The sequence below is a fragment of the Selaginella moellendorffii genome, unplaced genomic scaffold (genome assembly GCF_000143415.4).
Source record: "Selaginella moellendorffii unplaced genomic scaffold, v1.0 SELMOscaffold_86, whole genome shotgun sequence".
Classification (NCBI taxonomy): Eukaryota; Viridiplantae; Streptophyta; class Lycopodiopsida; order Selaginellales; family Selaginellaceae; genus Selaginella; species Selaginella moellendorffii.
The window spans coordinates 55,617-78,129 of record NW_003314347.1 but is presented as its reverse complement, the minus strand read 5'-3'; the positions used below and the strand labels follow the sequence as shown (position 1 = coordinate 78,129).

The 22,513-nt window shown below is 42.1% G+C and overlaps 1 protein-coding gene across 1 annotated transcript; it reads right to left on the bottom strand.

Annotated features, from left to right (window-relative positions):
• Nucleotides 1-894: 894 nt before the first annotated feature.
• On the bottom strand, nucleotides 895-2,013 carry LOC9656059 ((3S,6E)-nerolidol synthase-like). Its single transcript, XM_002987935.2, has one exon. It carries the CDS (start codon nucleotides 2,011-2,013, stop codon nucleotides 964-966), a length of 1,050 nt encoding a protein of 349 aa, XP_002987981.1. The 3' UTR covers nucleotides 895-963.
• Between the last annotated feature and the right edge of the window lie 20,500 nt (nucleotides 2,014-22,513).

Below are 22,513 nucleotides of genomic sequence, written 5' to 3'. Positions count from 1 at the left end.
TACCTATGGCCTTGACCTGCTCCAACTAACTTGCACCTGTGCTCTGGGAACACGGGCACACTTCTCCTAATCAGTTTTTCCTCCCAACAGCACAAGGATCAAGAGAAGAAATGCTAGTAAAAAGGTACAATCAATTCGTCTTTCCACAACAGCTACATTGGAACCGAACACAAATATTAACACTTTTGGTTCGAGATCTGTGAGAGAAAGAGCCAGTGTAGAATTGCTGGGGAGACATAGCTCATTGCCAGACACTTGCATTGACGTTGAGATCGAGGTCTAGAAACATATGCACCTAAGGCTTATGACTCAAATTCTTAAACTCTGGTGCTCCAGCTGAGTGTGATCCATCTTAGATTCCATGCCACAGTGGCCACCTTGTTTGTGGAACATGATGATCGTGGCATACGCCCACAGTGGCGAGAAATAGCTTTCCCTGCATTACCACCAAGATCGAGACGCTGCCGCCGCGGGATGAAAAACTCTCGAAGTATTTCAGGGCAAATTGGAGCAGAGGGCAAGGAAGAAAGAAACACTGGCCAGAGAAAATTTATCCCTCACTTGTGCTGCTTAGGAGAATTGGGAAACTTCGCCGCTAGGAGCTGTGGTAAGAAAACCAATCCCTCACAAGGGTAGAGGATGGAAGCTTTACGGTTGCGTGAGTGGGCGGAGGAAAAAAAACAGGTGTCATGCAAAAAGTTTTCCAAAGTAAGAACGATATTTACCGAGTTATCTGGCAGCGCTGATTGGCCAGATCTGGCGGCCACAAAGTTCGCAAGAAATGCCCAGGGGTCAGCTGTCTCCTCTCTCCCACCAGCCACTAGCAACCCAGGCTGTGCTGCATTCTCATTGGCCGAGGAACATCATCAACATTCGCGATTTGGGAACTGTATATATTGTGGAGATGATGGATGATTTAGATTTTATTTCCGTACTAGAATGTTTGATATCCATTTTGAACTGCTATGGCAAGACGACGGTGACCATGGGATGGAGCAGCCAAGTTCCACTGAAAATCTCCCCAGTCAGCAGCGGATTACCATAGCCATGGTAGCGGCCAGTGACATACGACCACACGAGGCTCCCGGAAGCAACCATTGGGAACTCCCTTGCGAACTTCATCAGCTCCGAGTCGCTATGTTCTTTGCTGGAAATCTTCCTCTGCAAGGCCAGGATTGAGAGCTCTTCTTCTTGTATCATCTCGCAGAGCTGATCAATTGCATCCTGGAACCTGGTCCCGCTGGGGCTGTGCTGCAGGAGAACTGAGATCCAGTTGTGGTGACAAGCACCTTCATAGAACTCTTTCCGGAAGGACAAGAGATCATTGACAAGAACAACGTGATCAGACACAGAATTGAGGAGCTCTCGAAAGACTGGAGACTGGATTTGACTTTCGTTGAGGCGGATTCCCATACAGAACTCGGTCATGATACCGCCGACAGCTTCCATGAATCCAGTGGCACGGCGGGCAAGCTTGTAAGCTTCCACTCCAGGGATACTTTTCTCGGCTCGGTGGTGAACTTGATCCTTCACGGCTTCCAGTGAAGCTCCCAGGCACTCCACGTAGCGATCCAGCAATGGTGGCTCCATACCAGCCCGGATCTCTTCCATAACTTCTCGGTAGAGAAGCAGCACAGGATTTGTGACATCCTCGTTGGAATTTCCACTGGCAAGGTTGGAGATGGTGGCGTTGAGCTTCGGCATCTCTTGTGTGCCGCTGGATTCCAGCAAATCGTCAAGGAGGAAGACGGCCCAGAGATGTTTCCCGGCCAGCACAATCTTCTCTCTCTCAGCATGGGGATGCATCATACAGGCGTACAAACCGATCCTGGACTCCAACACCTTCTTCTTGGAGGTCTCGTCGGTGATTCTCATCTTGCCAAGGAACCACTCGTCGATTTGGAGGCTGATTGATTGGAATTCCGGGTGGCAATAAAATGCAATGTTGTTGGGAAGCAATGGGAGCTCGAAATGGGTGACACCCAAAATTCTGGAAACTAGAATATTTTCCATATTTCTTCTTAGACAAGAGAATGCTTACACAGATGCCTTGTTTATATACTGGATCTTGTGGCTAGGACGTCTTCAAAATTCAAACTTTTAAAAGTCAAACTTTTAAAAGTAGCGTAGTACTAAACGAATTCAAGTGGCGTAGAATTGTAGTACTAAATGACTAGTACAACTTTTTAACGGTTGCTATTATTAATTTAGAGAGAGTATCCCAGTGAAACCCAAACATTAGGTTAATACATTAATATCCACTGTTATTGGGCATTACATGTGCGCATTCATTTTCATACTTCCTTTTGAAATTTTGGGACATTATGCGGCAGTCCAGATGTGAATTAAATGTCCTTGTAGGTTAATACATGAACTTACTTAATATCGATAGCATGGGCATTACATTTGCATATTCATTTTCATACTTTCTTTTGAAATTTTCCAGAAACTAAATGTTGCTAAAAACTTAATGTCACTTTTGAGCTCATAGGGTTTTGCGAGAATCAACTTCCCTGGTTAGTGAAATAGATATGATGATGACAATTTAAATCTCCCACATGTGTTGGTTTTCCTTTTAAGGATATTAATCTAAAAAAAGGTAAAGAGTGAATCTTTTGTCTCTAGACTTTTAATTTATTTCTTTTTGGTGTGGTTAGGGTAGTGCATATTGTGAGGAACCCAAAATCTCCACACAAACAACTATAAAAGTATAAATTATGTTTAATTGATTGTGCTATAGAAAAGTCCACACAAACAACTATAAAAGTATAAATTATGCTTAATTGATTGTGCTATGAAAAAGTCTTGGTTGTTGCAAATCTCCACACAAACAACTATAAAAGTATAAATTATGCTTAATTGATTGTGCTATGGAAAAGTCTTGGTTGTTGCAAATTTCCACACAAACAACTATAAAAGTATAAATTATGCTTAATTGATTGTGCTATGGAAAAGTCTTGGTTGTTGCAAATTTCCACACAAACAACTATAAAAGTATAAATTATGCTTAATTGATTGTGCTATGGAAAAGTCTTGGTTGTTGCAAATTTCCACACAAACAATTATAAAAGTATAAATTATGCTTAATTGATTGTGCTATGGAAAAGTCTTGGTTGTTACATAGGAGGTATAGATTGACAATCAGAAGAGTATTGCTATGCACAAATTTACACAGCACAAATAAGATAGATTTAACATCACCAGCATATGAACTAAATATCATGTAATATTTTAATATAATGTCAAGAAGTCAAAACCTCGCTTCTTTCTAGATTATTGTTGATAAGATTGATGTTGATTGATCAGTATTTATTGAGCTTTTTGAGGTTAACAGTTTGGAGATATTCATTCTATGCTTAATTTCCACACTATGACTACACAAGATAAAGAGGATTTAAATTCTCTTTTGCCTCAAAAATGGTTGTCAAACAATGCTGTAAATAATTGCATCAAATTGAACTTATTCAAAACTGTAATAACAAAAACTTTATAAAGGAAGTGCAGAATATGAAAAATACTCAGATTATTGGTTTTTAATCTTTAAAAGGTAAAGTTTGTTTTTCCTTTTTCATTACCTTAATTGGTTTTGCAACAATCATTAATCTGCAATTGTTTATACATTTTTAAAAGGAAAAGTAGAGGGATTATTCTCCATTTTAATCCTATGATCCTACAGCATTCTATTGTGCAATAATGGCAAATTATATTAAGTGTAAGTGTAAGATTGTGTGGTGAAAGTATTATAGGACACCATCTATAACTAAGTCCCATTGACCATTAGGACTTCCTCACCATATTATAACTATATAATTCTTATACTAGTGACAAGATAAATAAATAAGTAAATAAGTAAATAATATATATATAAAGAGGTATATATATAAAGAGCATTTCATGCACAGGATTGACACGTCTGCTTAAGTCTATCTCTACTCGGCTGCAGCCATGGAGTGGGCCTATTTACAATTGTGAATGTAAGGTGTATTTGCCAAATTGTGTCATTAGTTAGCTATTAAGTCACAAAGAATGTGTTGTGATTTTCACCACGTGGCATGGCAAGCAAGTCCAAACATATGTATGTCACATGGCATACAAGGTCAAGGACACTAAACTCTAACTATGAGAACAAACCAAAGCACATGCCACGTGTCAATGTGGCACACATTGAAAACCATAAAACTCTGAGCACAAACCAAAGTGTATGCCATGTGTCAATGTGGCACACAATTGAAAACCATAAAACTCTATGAGAACAAACCAAAGGTGATATATATCTGTGTGTGTGTGTGAGGTCCAAATGTATGGCTATGATACCGTATACTAATATTAGCATAATTGGATTTTAGTAGCCATCGGATTGATTTCAATTCGGACCACTCACTCTTATATATAAATTAGGATTTTTGGGCTAATTGATATACATATCCCTTTCCATATTCAATGCCCTCAATTGGTGGAGATGAGGTGCACCTTTCATTGTCCCTAAGAAGTGTTTGGATTTGGGATTTTAGTTTAGATCTACCTTTTGCATTATCTAGATTTAACTTTTTCCATTTCCTTTTTTTTATTCTTTCCTTTTAAGATTTTGGTTTAGATTTAGTTTTTGCATCATTTAAATCTCCCTTTCCTTTTAGCATTTTTTCATTTCTCTTATTTTGTTCTTTCCTTTTCATTTATCTTTATAGCAGAGCAGTAGTCTTTTCCTCCTTTGACTCTAGAGCAAAAGTTAGTGCAATTGTTTGATGCTATAAGATTGCAATTGAACAACCAAACTCAATTGATGGTGGCATTCACGGCAAGTGGTATAGCTCTTGCTCTTGGTGCCAATCCTTGCGTTCGGCCCGAGTTCTTTTGTGGGAATCCTGGGAATGATGTGTATTGTTGATTTAATCACTTTATAGTGATTGCCACATATCATTCTTGGGATGATGCTTGATGTTTGCATGAGTTTCCCACGTGTCTCCAAGGGACAGCACTACAATGGTACAATGGTTTGAGTGTAGAAACTCGTGGGGATTAAAGTGTTCTTTTAGATGTCTTTAAACATGCATTTGGACATGCTGACGATTGTGATAATACTGTGAGACACAAAATCCCTAGGCCCCAAAGTGGAGCCGGAAAGGGTGCCACGTGGCAGTGGCCGAAGCGAAAGCCAAACGAGCATAACACGTTTGGACTAAAAGCTCCGACTTGGAAGGTCAAGAGCGGGAGTGGAACTCCCAACAAAGTGCTCGAGGAGCAAGCACGAGGCAACCAATAAGCAAAGCTCCAAAAAGGGACCCAAAAAGGACCAACACATGACATGTGGAAGTGTCTAAGATGGAGTCCGAGGCGGACCCGAGTTGAAGTCCAAGATGGACCCAAAGTGGAGTCCAAGATGGACCCGAAGTGGAGTCCGATATGGAGTCCGAGATGGACCCGAAATGGAGTCCGATATGGAGTCCGAGATGGACCCGAAGTGGAGTCCGATATGGAGTCCAAGATGGAGTCTGAGATAGACCTGAAGTGGAGTCCGATATGGAGTCCGAGATGGAGTCCGAGATGGACCAGAAGTGGAGTCCGATATGGAGTCCGAGATGGACCCGAAGTGGAGTCCGATATGGAGTCCGAGATGGAGTCCGAGATGGACCCGAGATGGAGTCCGAGATGGAGTCCGAGATGGAGTCCGAGATGGACCCGAGATGGAGTCCGAGATGGAGTCCGAGATGGAACCGAGACTGAGGCCGAGACCGAGACCGAGACCGAGTCTGAGTCCGAATCCGGGACCGAGACCGAGTCTAAGTCCGAGTCCGAGTCCGAATACTAATACAGGCAGCTGGGTGAAAACCCAAAGCGATCGTCCCCCAGGGGGGGGGGGGGGGGGGGGGGGGGGGGGCGCTGCGGGGGGTTCCAAAAGTATAGTAGGGAGAGTGTGGGGGTTGAAGCCCAGTGGAGCCAGTTTGGCCCAGGAAGGCCAGACCCAGTGTTGGGTGATGAGCTGACCACTGGGAAGTCCAAGACTAGAGTGAACATGGACCGACAAGCGGGGTAGCTTGGTGAAGTGTTCAAGAGCCGGCTCTAGTTCCCCCGGGAGATCGATTGGCCAATGCTCCCAGTCCAAGTGTGGGTGGCACTACCTACTTGGATACCAGGCGTGGCTCAACGGAACCTCGCTCTAAGCCCATGGCTAGAGCACCCAAGGGCGGAAGGCGGGGAGAGTACCCAGGTGGCTCGCGTAAGGCCACGGTGTTCTGAAGTGTTGTCCCAAAGGCCCAGACTGTGGAAAGGAAGAGGAGCAGTCCTTTGGGGTAGTGACCAAGGACACAGTCGTGTGGTGAGGAAGTCCCAGAGGACCGTGAGACTTAGTGGTCGGGCCTATGGGCCTCGATCCAGTGGCAGTGTTGGCGAACACGGCCATGGACGAAAAGGGACTTAGTGGGGACTGGAGCGGAGATATTGGGGAAGGCTAATCCCCATGTCGGTGGGCATCCTAAGGATGCTAAGAAGTAGATTTGGGATGATCACTCATGGATGGATGGCCCAGTCTTTGAGTGACGGGACTAGGATGCAGGTGGTGTCAGACCATCGTTGTGACCAAGGTGAATGGGCATGGCCTTAGCGTAACAGGCTGATATGTTGGTGGTACCTTGGGGTGTCGGTCATGGGATCGGACACGTGGAGCACTTGGACCAAGTGCACGAAGTTGAGTGGCGGGAATGCCATTCTCGGGGCTAGTAAGCCCAAGTCCAAAATAGGTCTTACGGAGGTTGTGAGTGAGACTCCTCCAAGTGGTCAGAGGTGTGGTTAAGTGACTAAAGTAAAATGGAAAATTTAGTCGCTTACAACTTGGTATCGGAGCTGTTCTTTAGTCCGACTTTTATTGGTGCTCAAGTATATCACCACCGGTGTTTGCATCGGAAGGTCCGAAGAGTGGGCCTATCCTTGAGGAGTAGTAGGTCGGGAAGACATAGCTCTCCATTACAGTTCATGTGTGAACTTGTAGGTGAGGTGGTGGATAGAAAAGGGCCAATAATGGAATGACTTTGGGATCTTGGGAACAGTATAAGGGTTTCCTCAGAGAGTTGAGGATGTGATCCAGATGAGCGTTTGATGCAGCAAACGAGCTAATGTAGTTGTGGTAAACAACTATAGTTGGGATCACGGGAAAGATGCAGACTCCAAAACAATAAAGGAATCACAAGATTACCCTTATATGGTTGAGGCTGGTACTCATAAATTTGAGACCGGAATTGTTGACCGTGGGAGGTCAAATACAGAAGAGGGCATCAGTCCTTGAAATGGTAGGCGGGGCTACCTCTAATAAATGCTAGAACAACCCAAGGAGTTGGGGGTGTACTTAAAGATGAGTTGCTATTCTCATCACATGGACAAGTAGTCATAAGGGGCAAAGGTTAACCCCAAGAAAATCATCAAGTGTCAGAGTAACACTTGTAAAGATTGTCCTTGTGAGTAGGACATGAATACAAGAAGTTGTATTCTAGAGAGTTGGCATCTCTAAGACTGAGACCTCGCAGGTTTTTGGATTAGCAAAGTCTAAAATGCTGGATGACTCAAGCGGAGTCAGGGAATGGTCCTAAGGGATTGGTTGGAGCATTTGGACTGAAGTGTATGGTGCCCCATGAGGTATGGGGAGGATCATAAGATCCAAGTATGAGAATAATAGGTATCTCATTGAGGGCAAAATGTGCCATACTAAAGTTGTGGGAAAGATGTTCCCAGAAGAAAGCAACTTTGGCCCAGAGTAGGGTGCAAACACTATGGTGCGGTGCTAACGAATAGTTAGCATGAGGAACAACTATATTGGTCTTGGCAAGACCTAGACACTAATAAGTAGTGTCATAAAGGTAGGCTCGTGGGGCCGATGGTGTGAAGACACCAAATGTGCCAAGGTGTAATACCTTGAGGTTATGATGATGGGTTCATAAAAACCCCTTGCCAAGGGAATCCCAACGGAAGCGGGAATGGCAGGGCCTAAGCTGAAAGACATGCAGTTGGAGTGTGGTGACCCAGATAATGATGGAGGTGTGGAAGCACCGAGCAATGAGTTGTAGGACTTGACAACTATAGGGCAACTAAGCAAGAGGTGCAAAATAATTGGTTAAATGGGTAGAAGGTAGCTACCCAAGACTTCTTAATGGCATAAAGAAGTTAGATATACCCTTACAGGGGATAAATTGCTTATGTTGCGATATAGTAAGTCAATGTCGTAAACATGAATGCTCATTGTCAGGAGGCCATCATTGGGACACACAAACACTCTAGAACACCAGGAGGTGGTGTTTCGTGTTGCAAGGGCAATAGATAAAGCCCAAGGGACTAAGTCCTTAGCGAATGATGGATAGTAGGTGCTATCCAAATGTCCAAGGTTGCAAAGACAGGAGAAGACTGTCTACTCGAATTGGACAAAGCCAAAAATGGAATTTTGGCAAGGCTATTGATGGGCATGTAAAGGCCCATAAGCAGCAACATTAATCCCGATGTGTGAGATTATAAGGTGAGCATGCCCAAGATTGAGGAACCACTCCCTAGGCTATCGGGTAGGTTCATCCCTAAGAATACTTGCTAAGGCATAGTAAAATGTGCAAAGTTATCCTCCTAATCTGGAGGAGAATAACCAAAGGAAACATATAGGGCTAAAAGGCAAATAGTATTGGGATGGAACTGAACCATAGAAATCGAAGGGCATATCCAACGGTGGATATGCGAGTTGGGAGTGGAGAATCAAGAGGGTGCTCAAGGATGTTGTTGCTAGCAACTGTGATGCCATGGAAAGTCTAAAATATGGAATTGTCCATGTTAGACTATATGGCAACTATAAAGCTTGCGAAAAAGGAGGCCTTAGCAAGGGACAGAATTCCTTCAAGGTTCCCAAAGACGATTTTAGGTAGCTTAGTACCTAGAAAGGCCAAGTGTAAATGGTTCATGGAACGCGCGAAATCAGAGTGGCGCAGCAGAAGCATGGTTTGAAGCTTGCCATGAGGCAAGGCTATCAAGGTTAGGGAAGTAGTTCCCGAGTGTTCAAAGAGAGGGCTTTGAACGAAAGTCGATGGTCAAGGACTTTCATGCTTATGCAGGAACCATGTTACAGTGGTCGGAGGACTTGCCAAGTGAGATTGGCAAGTCGGGGGAACAAATACCCTAGTTGAAGGTGATAACTTCAAAAAGGGTGGGCTATGGGGCCAAGCATGGAGGAGTCCATGCATGATCACAGACTTGTCAAGTAAGAGGACTTGGTAGTGTGGAGGAACTAGGTTCCTAAGCTGTGATCTGTAGTGTGCTTTAAATATAAGTTGGTGCACCGGCGTGATGAATCATGCCAGACATCCTGGGTGATGCCGTCCGTAGATGCATATACGGAGGTTGGGTTCGAGTCTCGACCCTCTAGTGCTTGGGTTCGAGTCCCAAATCACTAGGGCGTGGTGATGGTTTGGAATATGAGGACACTCATATTTCGGTGGTCATGGACTCTCAGTGAGGAGACTGACTTGGGCACACCACCAAGTGGGGGATGCCCTGGAGTCGTGATACATGGTTAGATTGTTTAGTGTGGCTCAGCATATCTAACTTGAACACTTTGGTGCAAGTGGCACCAAAGACGTGGTGAATGAGATGGGGACACCCAGTCTCAGTTGCTATGGACCCTTGGCCGGAAGAGTTGGCTTGGGCGCACCGCCAAGTGTGGGGGATGCCCCCGGGGTCGTAGTTAACAAGTTAAAGGTCTGGAAGACTTAGTACCTATTGGCAAACCTGTTAAGGTGCCGAGGTAAGATCACTAGGTGATCTTGTGGCTAAATAAGGACAAGGTTCTTGTTTAGGCTAAAGAATAAAGTTCTTAGTTCAAAGTGTTGATTTGAACTATTGATGATGGTGTGGCTTGGTCAAGGTGACCAAGTGGGAAAAGCACCTTAGGGAAATGAGCTATGTCATTGCGATGGCATAGTGTGTCCAAGGAAAGTAGTCTCTAAAGAGACCCATGGGAGGGTCACAAAGTTGGGCCGTGGATAAAGCCCACAGCAGAAGATGCTAAAGAGACTTACTAGGGGTGAACACCCTAGTCTTGGCAAAGTAGAGCCTTTGCTATGGAATCAAAAGAATACCTCAAGGAGGGAGGTAGAGATTCGGTGTTGCTTAGTGCAACAATCAACGGATAGGAGCAAAAGATGAGTGGCCAAGATAGGGCCGTGGAATCCCTTGGAAGGAATCCAAGTGGCAAAGTTAGGCGAGGAGCACTAATGTGTTGGACGCTAACAAATTGCGGGAAAGGAAGTGTGTTTCCAAGGATGGATTCCAAATTGCTCCAATTTGGCGAAAGGGGAAGCTCCAGGGAGTGGTAAGGTAGCCAAATGATAGGGCCATGAACAGCCCTAGCACAAAGTATGATAACTGGAACTTAGTGCCCCAGGGTGGCACGAAATAGAAGAGAGGATGATGGTGCCCTCGAGTAGAGAACTTCCTAGGATGGGAAGTGGAGTTGCACAAAAGGTGCAAGGGAAGGTGTTGGAGACACCTAAGAAATTGACTTTTAGAAGTCAAAGAGTAAAAGTTCTAAGATGCAAACGTTCAATAGATGGAAATTAAGACCACTCGAGAATGTGTAGTGGGAATTGAGTTAGAGAAGATGTCTCTAACAGGTTTAGTGAGAACTGAACCAATAAAAGGGAGCAAACCACCCTAGGTGGTTGAATAAGTCTCTATGTTGGAAAGACTATGCTCCTTAAAGGATGGGCAAGGCATAGTGAGCCTTTGGTGTCAAACCATTGACGAATATGGAGAAGGCATGGGGAGCCTTCAATGTCAAACTATTGACAAATATTGGCTAGGTGTCAAAGATGGAAATGGTAACACATGTGGGTGTTACTTTATAAAATAGTTTATCGTTCGATGAGGACATCGAACTTCGTCTATGGGTGGTGGAGTTGTGAGACACAAAATCCCTAGGCCCCAAAGTGGAGCCAGAAAGGGTGCCACGTGGTAGTGGCCGAAGCGAAAGCCAAACGAGCATAACACGTTTGGACTAAAAGCTCCGACTTGGAAGGTCAAGAGTGGGAGTGGAACTCCCAACAAAGTGCTCGAGGAGCAAGCACAAGGCAACCAATAAGCAAGGCTCCAAAAAGGGACCCAAAAAGGACCAACACATGACACGTGGAAGTGTCCGAGATGGAGTCCGAGGCAGACCCGAGTTGAAGTCCGAGATGGACCCAAAGTGGAGTCCAAGATGGACCCGAAGTGGAGTCCGATATGGAGTCCGAGATGGAGTCCGAGATGGACCCGAAGTGGAGTCCGATATGGAGTCTGAGATGGAGTCCGAGATGGACCCGAAGTGGAGTCCGATATGGAGTCCGAGATGGACCCGAAGTGGAGTCCGATATGGAGTCCGAGATGGAGTCCGAGATGGACCCGAGATGGAGTCCGAGATGGACCTGAGATGGAGTCCGAGATGGACCCGAGATGGAGTCTGAGATGGAGTCCGAGATGGAACCGAGACCGGGACCGAGACTGAGGCCGAGACCGAGACCGAGACCGAGTTCGAATCCGGGACCAAGACCGAGTCTGAGTCCGAGTTCGAGTTCGAGTCCGAGTCCGAATACTAATACAGGCAGTTGGGTGAAAGCCCAAAGTGATCGTCTCCCAGGGGGGGGCGCTGTGGGGGGTTCCAAAAGTATAGTAGGGAGAGTGTGGGGGTTGGAGCCCAGTGGAGCCAGTTTGGCCAGGAAAGGCCAGTTTGGCCCAGGAAGGCCAGACCCAGTGTTGGGTGATGAGCTGACCACTGGGAAGTCCAAGACTAGAGTGAACATGGACCGACAAGCGGGGTAGCTTGGTGAAGTGTTCAAGAGCCGGCTCTAGTTCCCCCGGGAGATCGACTGACCGATGCTCCCAGTCCAAGTGTGGGTGGCACTACCTACTTGGATACCAGGCGTGGCTCAACGGAACCTCGCTCTAAGCCCATGGCTAGAGCACCCAAGGGCGGAAGGTGGGGAGAGTACCCAGGTGGCTCGCGTAAGGCCACGGTGTTCCGAAATGTTGTCCCAAAGGCCCATACTGTGGAAAGGAAGAGGAGCAGTCCTCTGGGGTAGTGACCAAGGACACAGTCGTGTGGTGAGGAAGTCCCAGAGGACCGTGGGACTTAGTGGTCAGGCCTGTGGGCCTCGATCCAGTGGTAGTGTTGGCGAACACGGCCATGGACGAAAAGGGACTTAGTGGGGATTGGAACGGAGATATTGGGGAAGGCTAATCCCCATGTCGGTGGGCATCCTAAGGATGCTAAGGAGTGGATCTGGGATGATCACTCATGGATGGATGGCCCAGTCTTTGAGTGACGGGACTGGGATGCAGGTGGTGTCAGACTATCGTTGTGACCAAGGTGAATGGGCATGGCCTTAGCGTAATAGGCTGATATGTTGGTGGTACTTTGGGGTGTCGGTCATGGGATCGGACACGTGGAGCACTTGGACCAAGTGCACGAAGTTGAGTGGCGGGAATGCCATTCTCGGGGCTAGTAAGCCCAAGTCCAAAATAGGTCTTACGGAGGTTGTGAGTGAGACTCCTCCAAGTGGTCAGAGGTGCGGTTAAGTGACTAAAGTAAAATGGAAAATTTAGTCGCTTACAAATACCTTCCAACAATTACATCATTTTCATCAAGGGCCATTTGAGTCGGTGATGTAGTTTAGTCTTCCACCTCTTCCATTTTTCACTGCAGGTCCTTTAGTTCTACTTCCTGTGGGTAATGGTCTTGTTCCAATGGAGGTTAATGCTGCTGCTACTCAAGTCCAAGGACAAGGGTGAGGATGTGGTTGTAGACGTGATGTTCATTGCTAAGCATGTGATAAAGTTAGTCACACTTATTAGCGTTATCGGCATTTTCCAGATTGGCAGTCTCCATTTCCTAGGTGGAGATCTTGGCATCAACAATGTCATGTTGGTGCTGCTGTAGTGGAAAGTCTTAACATTGAAATGCATCCGGGAAATGAGAAGTCGCATGAGTAATGGAGGGACCTTGCGCGAATAAGTCAATAGCCCCTCCATCTTTCTTTCGAGAGTATCATCAAGGGGTTCACTTGGCACTAGTTCATCCAATGTTTACTTTCCAAGCCCGTTTTTATAACAAGAGGTCTCTTATTATTCTCTTTATATTGGTGGATATAGGTTTGAGTTCTATTGCTTGACCTATTGCCACACATTGCCGTCTACACTTATGTCATGCGGTGGAGCCAATTTTCATTCTTTATGGCAACGGCTGTACACATGCATGTGCATGGGATGAGGCAGACCTAGTTGTGTGTGTGGGTGATCTTAAGCTTGGGTTGCAGTCATTGCGGGTGATGACGAGTCAAGCTTTTGATCTCATCCTTGGTATGGATTAGTTGCAGCACAATTATGCCAAGTGTGACTTTGAGGCTTCTCCCTTTTGTCTTATAATTTTTTATATTTTATCCATTCCTTTAACTTTTGTACTTCTTCATCCCTCTATTTTTACCTCTGCTTCCATTACTTTTGTCTCTCCATTACTTCCTCCTATGTTTCCATCTTGTTCCACTCTTCCCTTTTTAGATCCCTCTGACAGTCTTTGTGTTGCAGTGGTTGACTGACTCATAAAGGAGTATGTCGATCTCTTTGAATTTGACCTTTTGTCTAAGGCTAAGATTGCCACACGTCCAACTAGGGATGCTCATCCAATTAAGGGTCCTATTCATTGTCGATCACCTAAAAAGATCAAGATTTTATATGCAAACATTAAGGAAATGTTAAAAAAGGGTGTTATTTGAAAGTTGTGGAGTCTTTGAGTATATGAACTTCATCTTGTGATGAAACTTGATGGGAGTATTTGTTTCTGCATTGATTATCATCCGTTAAACGAAGTGACAATCCCGGATGTGTACCCTCTTCCTCACACTATTGGTCTCTTGGATTGTCTGGGGAGAAGTCGTTGCTTCACCAAGCTAAATATTGTTTCTGGGTATTGGTAAGTACCGATGGCTGAAGAAGATATTCCTAAGACTGTGTTTCATACATCGTGTGGTTTGTATGAGTTTTTGGTGATGTTATTTGGTTTGAACAATGCTTCAACAACTTTCCAGCGAATGATGGACAAGGCTCTTTATGATATGCTGGAGGTGATTGCTAACTTCATTAATGATGTCTTAATCCACTTGGAGGGGACGTGGGAGGAACACATGATGTTTGTAAAGTGTTGGATCGGTCACGGAACATTAGTTTAAACTTGAAGTGGTCGAAGTGAGGAAACTTTAGAATAGCCACAAGTTTGTGAAAATCAATTTGCAAACCCTCACAAGAAATATGGTACCCAAGATAAGTTGTGTCTTTGGACCCAAACACGACTCCAAAGTGTGTGAATGATGTGTAATGCATTCTAGGGCAGTATCTTGGTTATTTTGTGGATCATCTTTTTGATCGCACTTCAATGTTATGAGTGTTACTAAGGTTATCAACGTCATCTTCCATCTGGTCTCTGTATTGTGAGTGAGCGTTCATGGATCTCAAAGAACTATTGACAACTCCTCTGGTTTTGGCATATTCTGACTACACATGACTTTTCATTTTGCGCATAGATGCTTCTGATATTGGTCTTAGAGGTGTATTGATGCAAGAGAGCCCAAGTGTGTCTGGTCAGCACCATCATATTACATATATAAGTCGTATATTACAACCAGCGGAGGTGAACTATTCCACGATAGAAAAGGAATGTTTAGCAGCAGTTTAGGGTTTTGAGAAATTTCATGCATATCTACATGGTTCTTGAACATAATTAGAAGGTGATCATGCTGCCATTACTTCATTATTGAAGTAGGAGAACCTGGTTAGTCGTATTGCTTGGTGGGCTTTGAAATTTCAGATATATGATTTTGATGTTGTTCAGTGCCTAGGGAGTTCTATGGCTGATACTAATGCCCTTTTTTGAGCTTCTCTTCCTTCTTCACTCTTTTCTCATATTTTTGACGAATATGTTGTTCTAGCATCTGTGGATTTTTTAGATGAGGATTCTATGCTATTAACAATGGTTATACTTGATGTTCAATGTCCAGAAGGTGCAAAGCAAAATCTACCTTCTCTCGATAAAATTCACAAAGCTCGATTGAGATATGGATTTAAAGGCTTTGAGATGGGTTTGAGAATTCTACATCACTTGCTAATGACTTGCCATTTTGGCATTTGCATTTTTAATATCACCTTGAAGATGGCCTTCTTTATTTTGTGGGGACAGATCCTGATGATCATTTACGGTTGGTGGTGCCTTCCATCTTTATTCCACGGTTTCTTTATGTTTATCATAATTCTCTTGTTTTAAGCGGGCATATAAAACATTGTTATATGACCAAGAAGCTACGTGAGTCTTTCTATTGGCTGGAGATGCGACGTGATGTTATTTGGTATATGCGTAGCTGCATTTGGTGCCAAGCTCGTAATATTCCCCCTTGTGCTATAAAAGGACGGTTGGAGTCAATTGCAGTTTCCCGTTTATTTGAGTTGGTGGCATTTGATCTTATAGGACCTTTTCCACGATCGACTGCTAGCAATGAATATGTTATTATTTCTTTTGACTATTTGACTCGTTAGGTGGAAATTGGTGCTCTTGCTAGCGCATTTGCCACTGCTGTTGGATACTTCCTCCTCAATCGAGTGGTGTTTCAACATTCTTGTCTAAAGCGGATTCTTTCAGATAATGGTCCTGCATTTATGGCTAAGGCATTTCATGTTTTGACGTCTCGGTTGGGGATACACCATACTTTCACAAGTGTCTATCATCCACAGTCAGACAGTTTGGTGGAATGGCTCATTCAAACATTCAATAGAATGATTGCGAAGTATGTAAACTTTTAGCATTTGGATTATGATGATTTTTTGCCATTTCTTCAGTATGTATACATCACAAGGGTGTAGAGTTTTGTTGGTTTTTCACCATATAAATTTTTATATGGTCATGATCTAATATTACCAATGGAGCTAGGTTTACTTTTGCAATTGCTACACGCTGTCGATGCTAGGCCGTAGGATCAGTATTTGTCAAGCATTCTTCCACTTGTTTTAGCAAAGTTTGTTGAACACTTAGGCCGTGTACAATTGGGACAACAACGGTGTTACAACTCCCATCATCGTCCACCTACAAAGTACAAAGTGGATGAGTTGGTGTTAATCTGTTTTCCCTATTTTACGGTATATGGTTTATCTAAAGGGCTCTTTGTCAGTGGAAAGAACCATATCAAGTGTTGCGGTAAATTGGACCACAAGTTTATGAGGTTTAGCATAACATCCAATAGACTAATCCTCCAGAAGTCATGCATGTGCAACAATTGAAACACTTTGTACAAAAGGATAAAAAACAACTAATACCACATATAGATTTGCCAATGGCTCCCCCTGACATTCCTTTAGATCCTGGCCCATCTACAAGAGAACCTTAATAGTCTTCCATTATTCCAAAAGAAGGGGATGATGTGAGGTCCAAGTGTACAACTATAATGCCATATACTAAAATTAGTGCAGTGGGATTTTAGTAGTTGTTAGATTGGTTTTAATCCGAACCACTTGCTCTTGTATATAAGTTAGGGTTTTTGGGCTAATTGATATGCATATTTTCTATATTTCCTTTCCATATTCCATACCCTCACACACACACACATACATATATACAGACATAAATACATATATACATACATATATACATATATACATATATACATATATAGATATACATACATACATACATACATACATATACATATATATATATACAGATATAAATACATACATACATATTTAAAAACATATATACATATACAAAGTCTAAATATATTAGTGCTTATATATTCTACTCTATATATATAAAGATAAAGTAGAATTTAATAATTGTTATTTTTTCTTTAATTGTGATTTCTCTAAATATTTTTCTGTATAGTTTATCTAATAAGTATTATTAGTATTAATAATCCTACTTTATCATGATAAAAGTTAAAAAATAGAATTAATACAAAGTTTTTTCTAATTGAATAGTGTTACTAGAGAATATGAATAAATTTAAAACAATAATAATACAAAAAAAAATAATTTTTATTAATAAGCACTGATATAGACCTAGAAAAAAGTCAAAGAATAGTTATTAAGATTAACTATTATTAAAATTTTAAATATAAGCATGCATATATTTACATGTATATGTTTTTTGGTTTACTGTTGGTTAAACATACTTGAATATTCTAGGATACTGTACCATCTAATGGTTGTAATATATTTAGACTAATCTTGTATTTATAATTTATAGATATGTTTTGTGAGTGCGTGGAATATAGAAATGGAATATAAAAATGTGCATATTAATTTACCCAGAAACCCTAGTTTATATGTAGAAGCAAGTGGTTCAAATTGAACCAATCTAATGGTTATCAAAATCACACTATATAAATATTAATATATGGCATCATAGTTGTACACTTAAACATCACATCATCCTTTCCTCTCAGAAGAATGGAAGGTAGTCAAGGTTCTCTGGTTGATGAGTAAGGATCTAAAGGAATATTAAAAAGAGGCACTAGTGGATCTGTAGATGGTATCAATTATTCTTGATCCCTTTGTACAAAGCATTTCAGCCTTTGCATATGCACAATTTCTGGAGGATTTACTTATTGAACATTATGCTAAACTTCATAAATTTGCAATGCAACTTGCCATAATACCTGATATAGTCCCTTCCACTGAGCAAGGAGCATTTTAGACAAACCACGTACTATAAGATTGGGGAAATAAATTAACATCAAGTCATCCACTTTATACTCTATAGGTAGACGATGATGGGAGTTATAGTGTTGTTGTCCCATTTGTATGCCTAGGTGTTCGATAAACTCCACTTAAATAAGTGGAAGAATGCTTGTCAAATACTAATCCCAAAACTTAGTATTGGTAGCTCATGGCAATCATGAAGGTAAACTTCACTTTGTTAGTAATATCAAACCATGACCATATAAGAGTTTATATGGTGAAACACCAATAGAACTTTGTACCACTATGACATATGTATATTGAAAAGACAGTAAATAATCATCTTAATTCGTATGCTGAAAATTTACATCACAATCATCCCTTTGAAGGGTTGTGTAAGCTCTTGAATTTGAACTTCCTGAGAAGTCACCCAACCCAATACTATTCAAACCCAAGGACATTTAACCCTAAATATCCCAAGACCCTTAACCGATTGGAAAAGGGGGTGCACTTTTGTTCATAAGCCTTTTCCTTTTGTATTTGAACCACATGGATCGTCTATCGAGTTGTTCCCTTTGGTTGCTTACAAGCTGAACAAGCCATTCTAGCAAAGCATTTGTGTATGGATGATAAGTATTTTTAATAGTGTAGTGTATCCCCAATTAAGATGTTAAAACATGAAATACTTTGGCCATAAATGCGGGATTATTATTCAAGAGAAGTCACTTTAGACAGGAATGTTTGAACACCACTCGATTGAGGAAGTACCCAATAGTAGCTATTGACGCACTAGCAAGAACCGACTTCCATCTAATGAATCAAGTAGTCAGAAGCCATAATGGTATACTTATTGTCAGTAGTCGACTGTGAAAAAGGCCCTATTAGATCAAATGCCACCAACTCAAATGGACGAAAAACTGCAATTAACTCCAACCGTCCTTCTGTAACATGAAAGGGAGTATTATAAGTTTGGCACCAAACATAACTATGCACATATTAGATAACATTATGTTGCATCTCCAGCAAATACAAATACCTATATAGCTTCTCAATCACATGCCGATGTCCCATATACCTATTTAGAATAAGAGAGTTATGATAAACATGGAGAAAGCATGGAATAAATATCGAAGGTACCACCATCCGTAAATGATCATCAAAATTAGTCCTACAAAATAAAAAAGGTTGTCCTCAAGGTGGTATTGAGAATATAATGCCGAAATGGCAAATCATTAACAACTGATGTATGATTCTTGAACCTTTTATAAAGCCTTTGGATCTAAGACTCAACCTTTTGAGCTTTACGAACCTCATCAAAAAAAGGTAAATTTTGCTCAACATTTTATGGACACTAAACATCAAGTATAGCAACTGCTGACGGCATGGAATCCTTATCTAGAAAATCCACCGGAACAACAAGCTCATTAGGAATATAAGAAGAGAGTGAAAAAGGAAGATGAGCTCTAAAAAGGGTGTTAGCATAAGCCACAAAACTTCCTAAGCAATGAACATGATGATTTCAGCAACACTTACAAAGGTGTAATGTGATCAGAAAGATGATTCACAAAACAATTGAGATATTACATCTTGCCTATTAAGTATTGTATATCATTTATACATTTTAGAGTAGGGATCTTCAGAAGCCATAAGTTTATCAAAATCAATTTGCAAACCTTTATGAGAAACATGATACCTAAAATAAGTTATATCTTTAGACCTAAAAATGCACTTCGATTGCTTTTCCAAATATCATGGATGTGCTCCTCCCACATCCCCTCCAAGTGGATGAAGACATCAACAATGAAGTCAATTATTACTTTTGACATATCACAAAGAACCTCATCCATCATCTATTAGAAAGTCATTGAAGCATTGTTTAACTCAAATGGCATTATCAAGAATTCATACAAACCAAATACTATATAAAAAGCAATTTTAGGAACATCATTTTTGGCCAACGGCACTTGTTAATATATAGAAATAAAATTTAACTAGGTGAATTAATGATTCCTCCCTAGATGATCCAAAACATCAACAGTATGAGGAAGAGGATACACATGTGAGATAGTCATTTCATTTAATGGCCAATCCAGACGGTTCCTCCCTAGACAATCTAAAAGATTGATAGTGTGAGGAAAAAAATATACATCTAGGATAATCACTTCATTTAATGGCTAATAGTTGATGCAAAAGATGAATACTCCTATATCAATTTTTGTGATAAGATAAGGTTCACACATTTAAGGACTCTATTGCTTTTGGATAACACCCTACTTTAACATCTCTTTGACATTTGTGTATAAAATCTTGATCTCCTTTGACGATCTACAACAAATAAGAATCTTGATTGAACAAGCATCCCTTGCTGTGCTACCTCCTTACACTCTAAGTACGTCTTTGGCTTAAACTTCAAAATCTCATTGCGAGAAAGTGAATTTAAATCCTCTAGGAAATAACTTCAAGCATCTTCGTCACTCATATTTGCAATCATAATGCACTTCTGAGCAAATGCATTATTGTAATGCATGAGGTCCCCTCGTTGCTTTAACCACCGCAGCTCCGCGTGAAGTCTCAGACCAAGATCATCCAGCAAGTATTCCTTACGGATACAAGACCGCATCTTGGTCCAACTTTTAGTCTGCCCTTTTTCAGCACACACCTGGTGCCACCAAGTTTTGGTATGATTAGTGAGAAAGGATTGCACGCACGCAACTTTTATATGATCATCTACGTCTGCCGCTATGAAATAATTTTCCATATCGTAGACCCAGTCTTCCAAAACTTGATAGTCCCACATGCCTCTGAAGTTGGGTGGTTTCAGAGGCTTGAACTTTGAAACTCGTGCAATCGGGGGCAGTTGCAAAACTTCATCATCCTCAGAACTTGAAGAGGAGTCTGGTTGCTTAGGTTTAGCTAGTTTAGCAGCTTCAGCTTCTTTCTTCCTCTTCTTGTTCTCCTTCTTCAATTTGTGAATCTCCCTTTGCAAATTCTCGATCTCAACTTCCTGAGCTATACATTGTAGTGCCACAGCATCTGGCTCTTCCTCTTCTAACTCAGCCTCAGCCTCTTCCGCAGCATCTCTAGCAGGAGTTTCCTCCTCTCGATTCGCCCATCTAGAGGTTTCAACATCATCAGTACGGTTCCTTTTCACCATCCCACTAGTTGCATGCATGCCTCTATCAGTAACTAAACATGCTTATAACGTTCTTACTGAATGGTGCAATCCAACTAATCCTACATAGGTCACTTCGGATCTACTAGAAAAGTCTTTGTGTATGCAACCTGAATCAAAAAATCCAATAAAAGTTGGATAGGAATCGCTGAGACAATTCCTCTGATACCAAATGTAGCGCACTTGAATTTGGAGCTAAACTCCAAGCCCTTTGCACTGCAAAATGAGGGTCTGGTACGATCCCACAAGCACCAGCTCCCCATATCTAGCACTTACACGCAAAATGGTGTCAAATGGAGTCTCTCCAAAAAGGGAAGATGATTTATGTGTTTGATCCTTCGTCCCCGACAACTCTCTTTTCGGTCTCATCTTTGATTAAACCTCAAGCTTGCTTTCGCACTGCCTTCAATCTAATCCAAGAAAAGTTTATGACAGAGCATAGCAATGATTACATGAATCAATAGACTCATCCCTACAGTCTTGATTGATCCACTTGTAATCATAAGAAGGATCCACCAGTGTTGTGCTAAACAACTATGAACCAGTGTATTTGCCACTCACAGCAAACTCAGGGAAAGTTTACATTCACTCATGGTATATGGAACAACTCATGGAACAACTGATAAGCTAACATTAATCATGCCAACTCAAAACGTATCCTCAAGTTGCTAATGCACCTCACTCACGAGCCCAAGCTCAAACTCATGCAAACAGAATAACTCAATCCCTCTTATAAGCCTAAGAGCAAGCTCACACTATATAGAACAACAAGGTAACAATATCCATACCCAAGAAATAATTGCGAAGTCTTAGCACCCAAACATGTACCCACTCAGATCATCATTTTCATCTCTGCGTATGCAACAAGACTAGTTGCCCAATCTCATTGTATAGTACTCGCTGAGACTCATCCTCTGATACCAAATGTAGCGCACGTGGTTTTGACCCTTTATCCTATGGTGATTTACCATAGGATAACACCATGAAGCAAAACCTAAACCCTCTTTATGCCATGTGTTATATGTCATGTGTCCAAATGACAGTGGTGTAGAACCCGAAGTTCAAGGCCTTAGGCCATTGTACGAAGGAACAGTGCCAAACTCCCAAACATGGAGCCAAGGAGTGATAGAACCGAATCACAGAGCAACTTCTGAGCATATAGCCCAAGGAGCGAAGGGACAGGAGCCCTGAGCGACTTGGAACAATCCTAGAGCAACCAGCATCCTAATGCTAGGATCAGCACACAAAACAAAGCCAAACAGAGTTTGGCACTATTTCAATATACCAGTGGTCTAACACAAGGACATGGGTACTCCACTAGCTAACATGGAATGGAACTTGGGCTTAAACCCAAGCTGGACGCAAAACAAATACAAGCACGCAAGCAAGAGCTAGACTATGCCTCAAGTTGGTCGGCCATGCTCCACCTACCCACTATCCCTACTATACATTTGGAACCCCTCACAACCCCCCCCCCCCCCCCCCCCCAGAGCGACTTGGAACAATCCTAGAGCAACCAGCATCCTAATGTTATCATCATCACATTGGCTGCAAAGATTTCTTTTAACCTGGAGAAACATTATACGATCATTATGGATTACAAGAGTATCTCCAATCAAAGAACGATGATCC

Coding starts and splice junctions, on each gene's coding strand:
- LOC9656059 (XM_002987935.2), bottom strand. CDS start 2,013: ATGGAAAATATTCTAGTTTCCAGAATTTTGGGTGTCACCCATTTCGAG.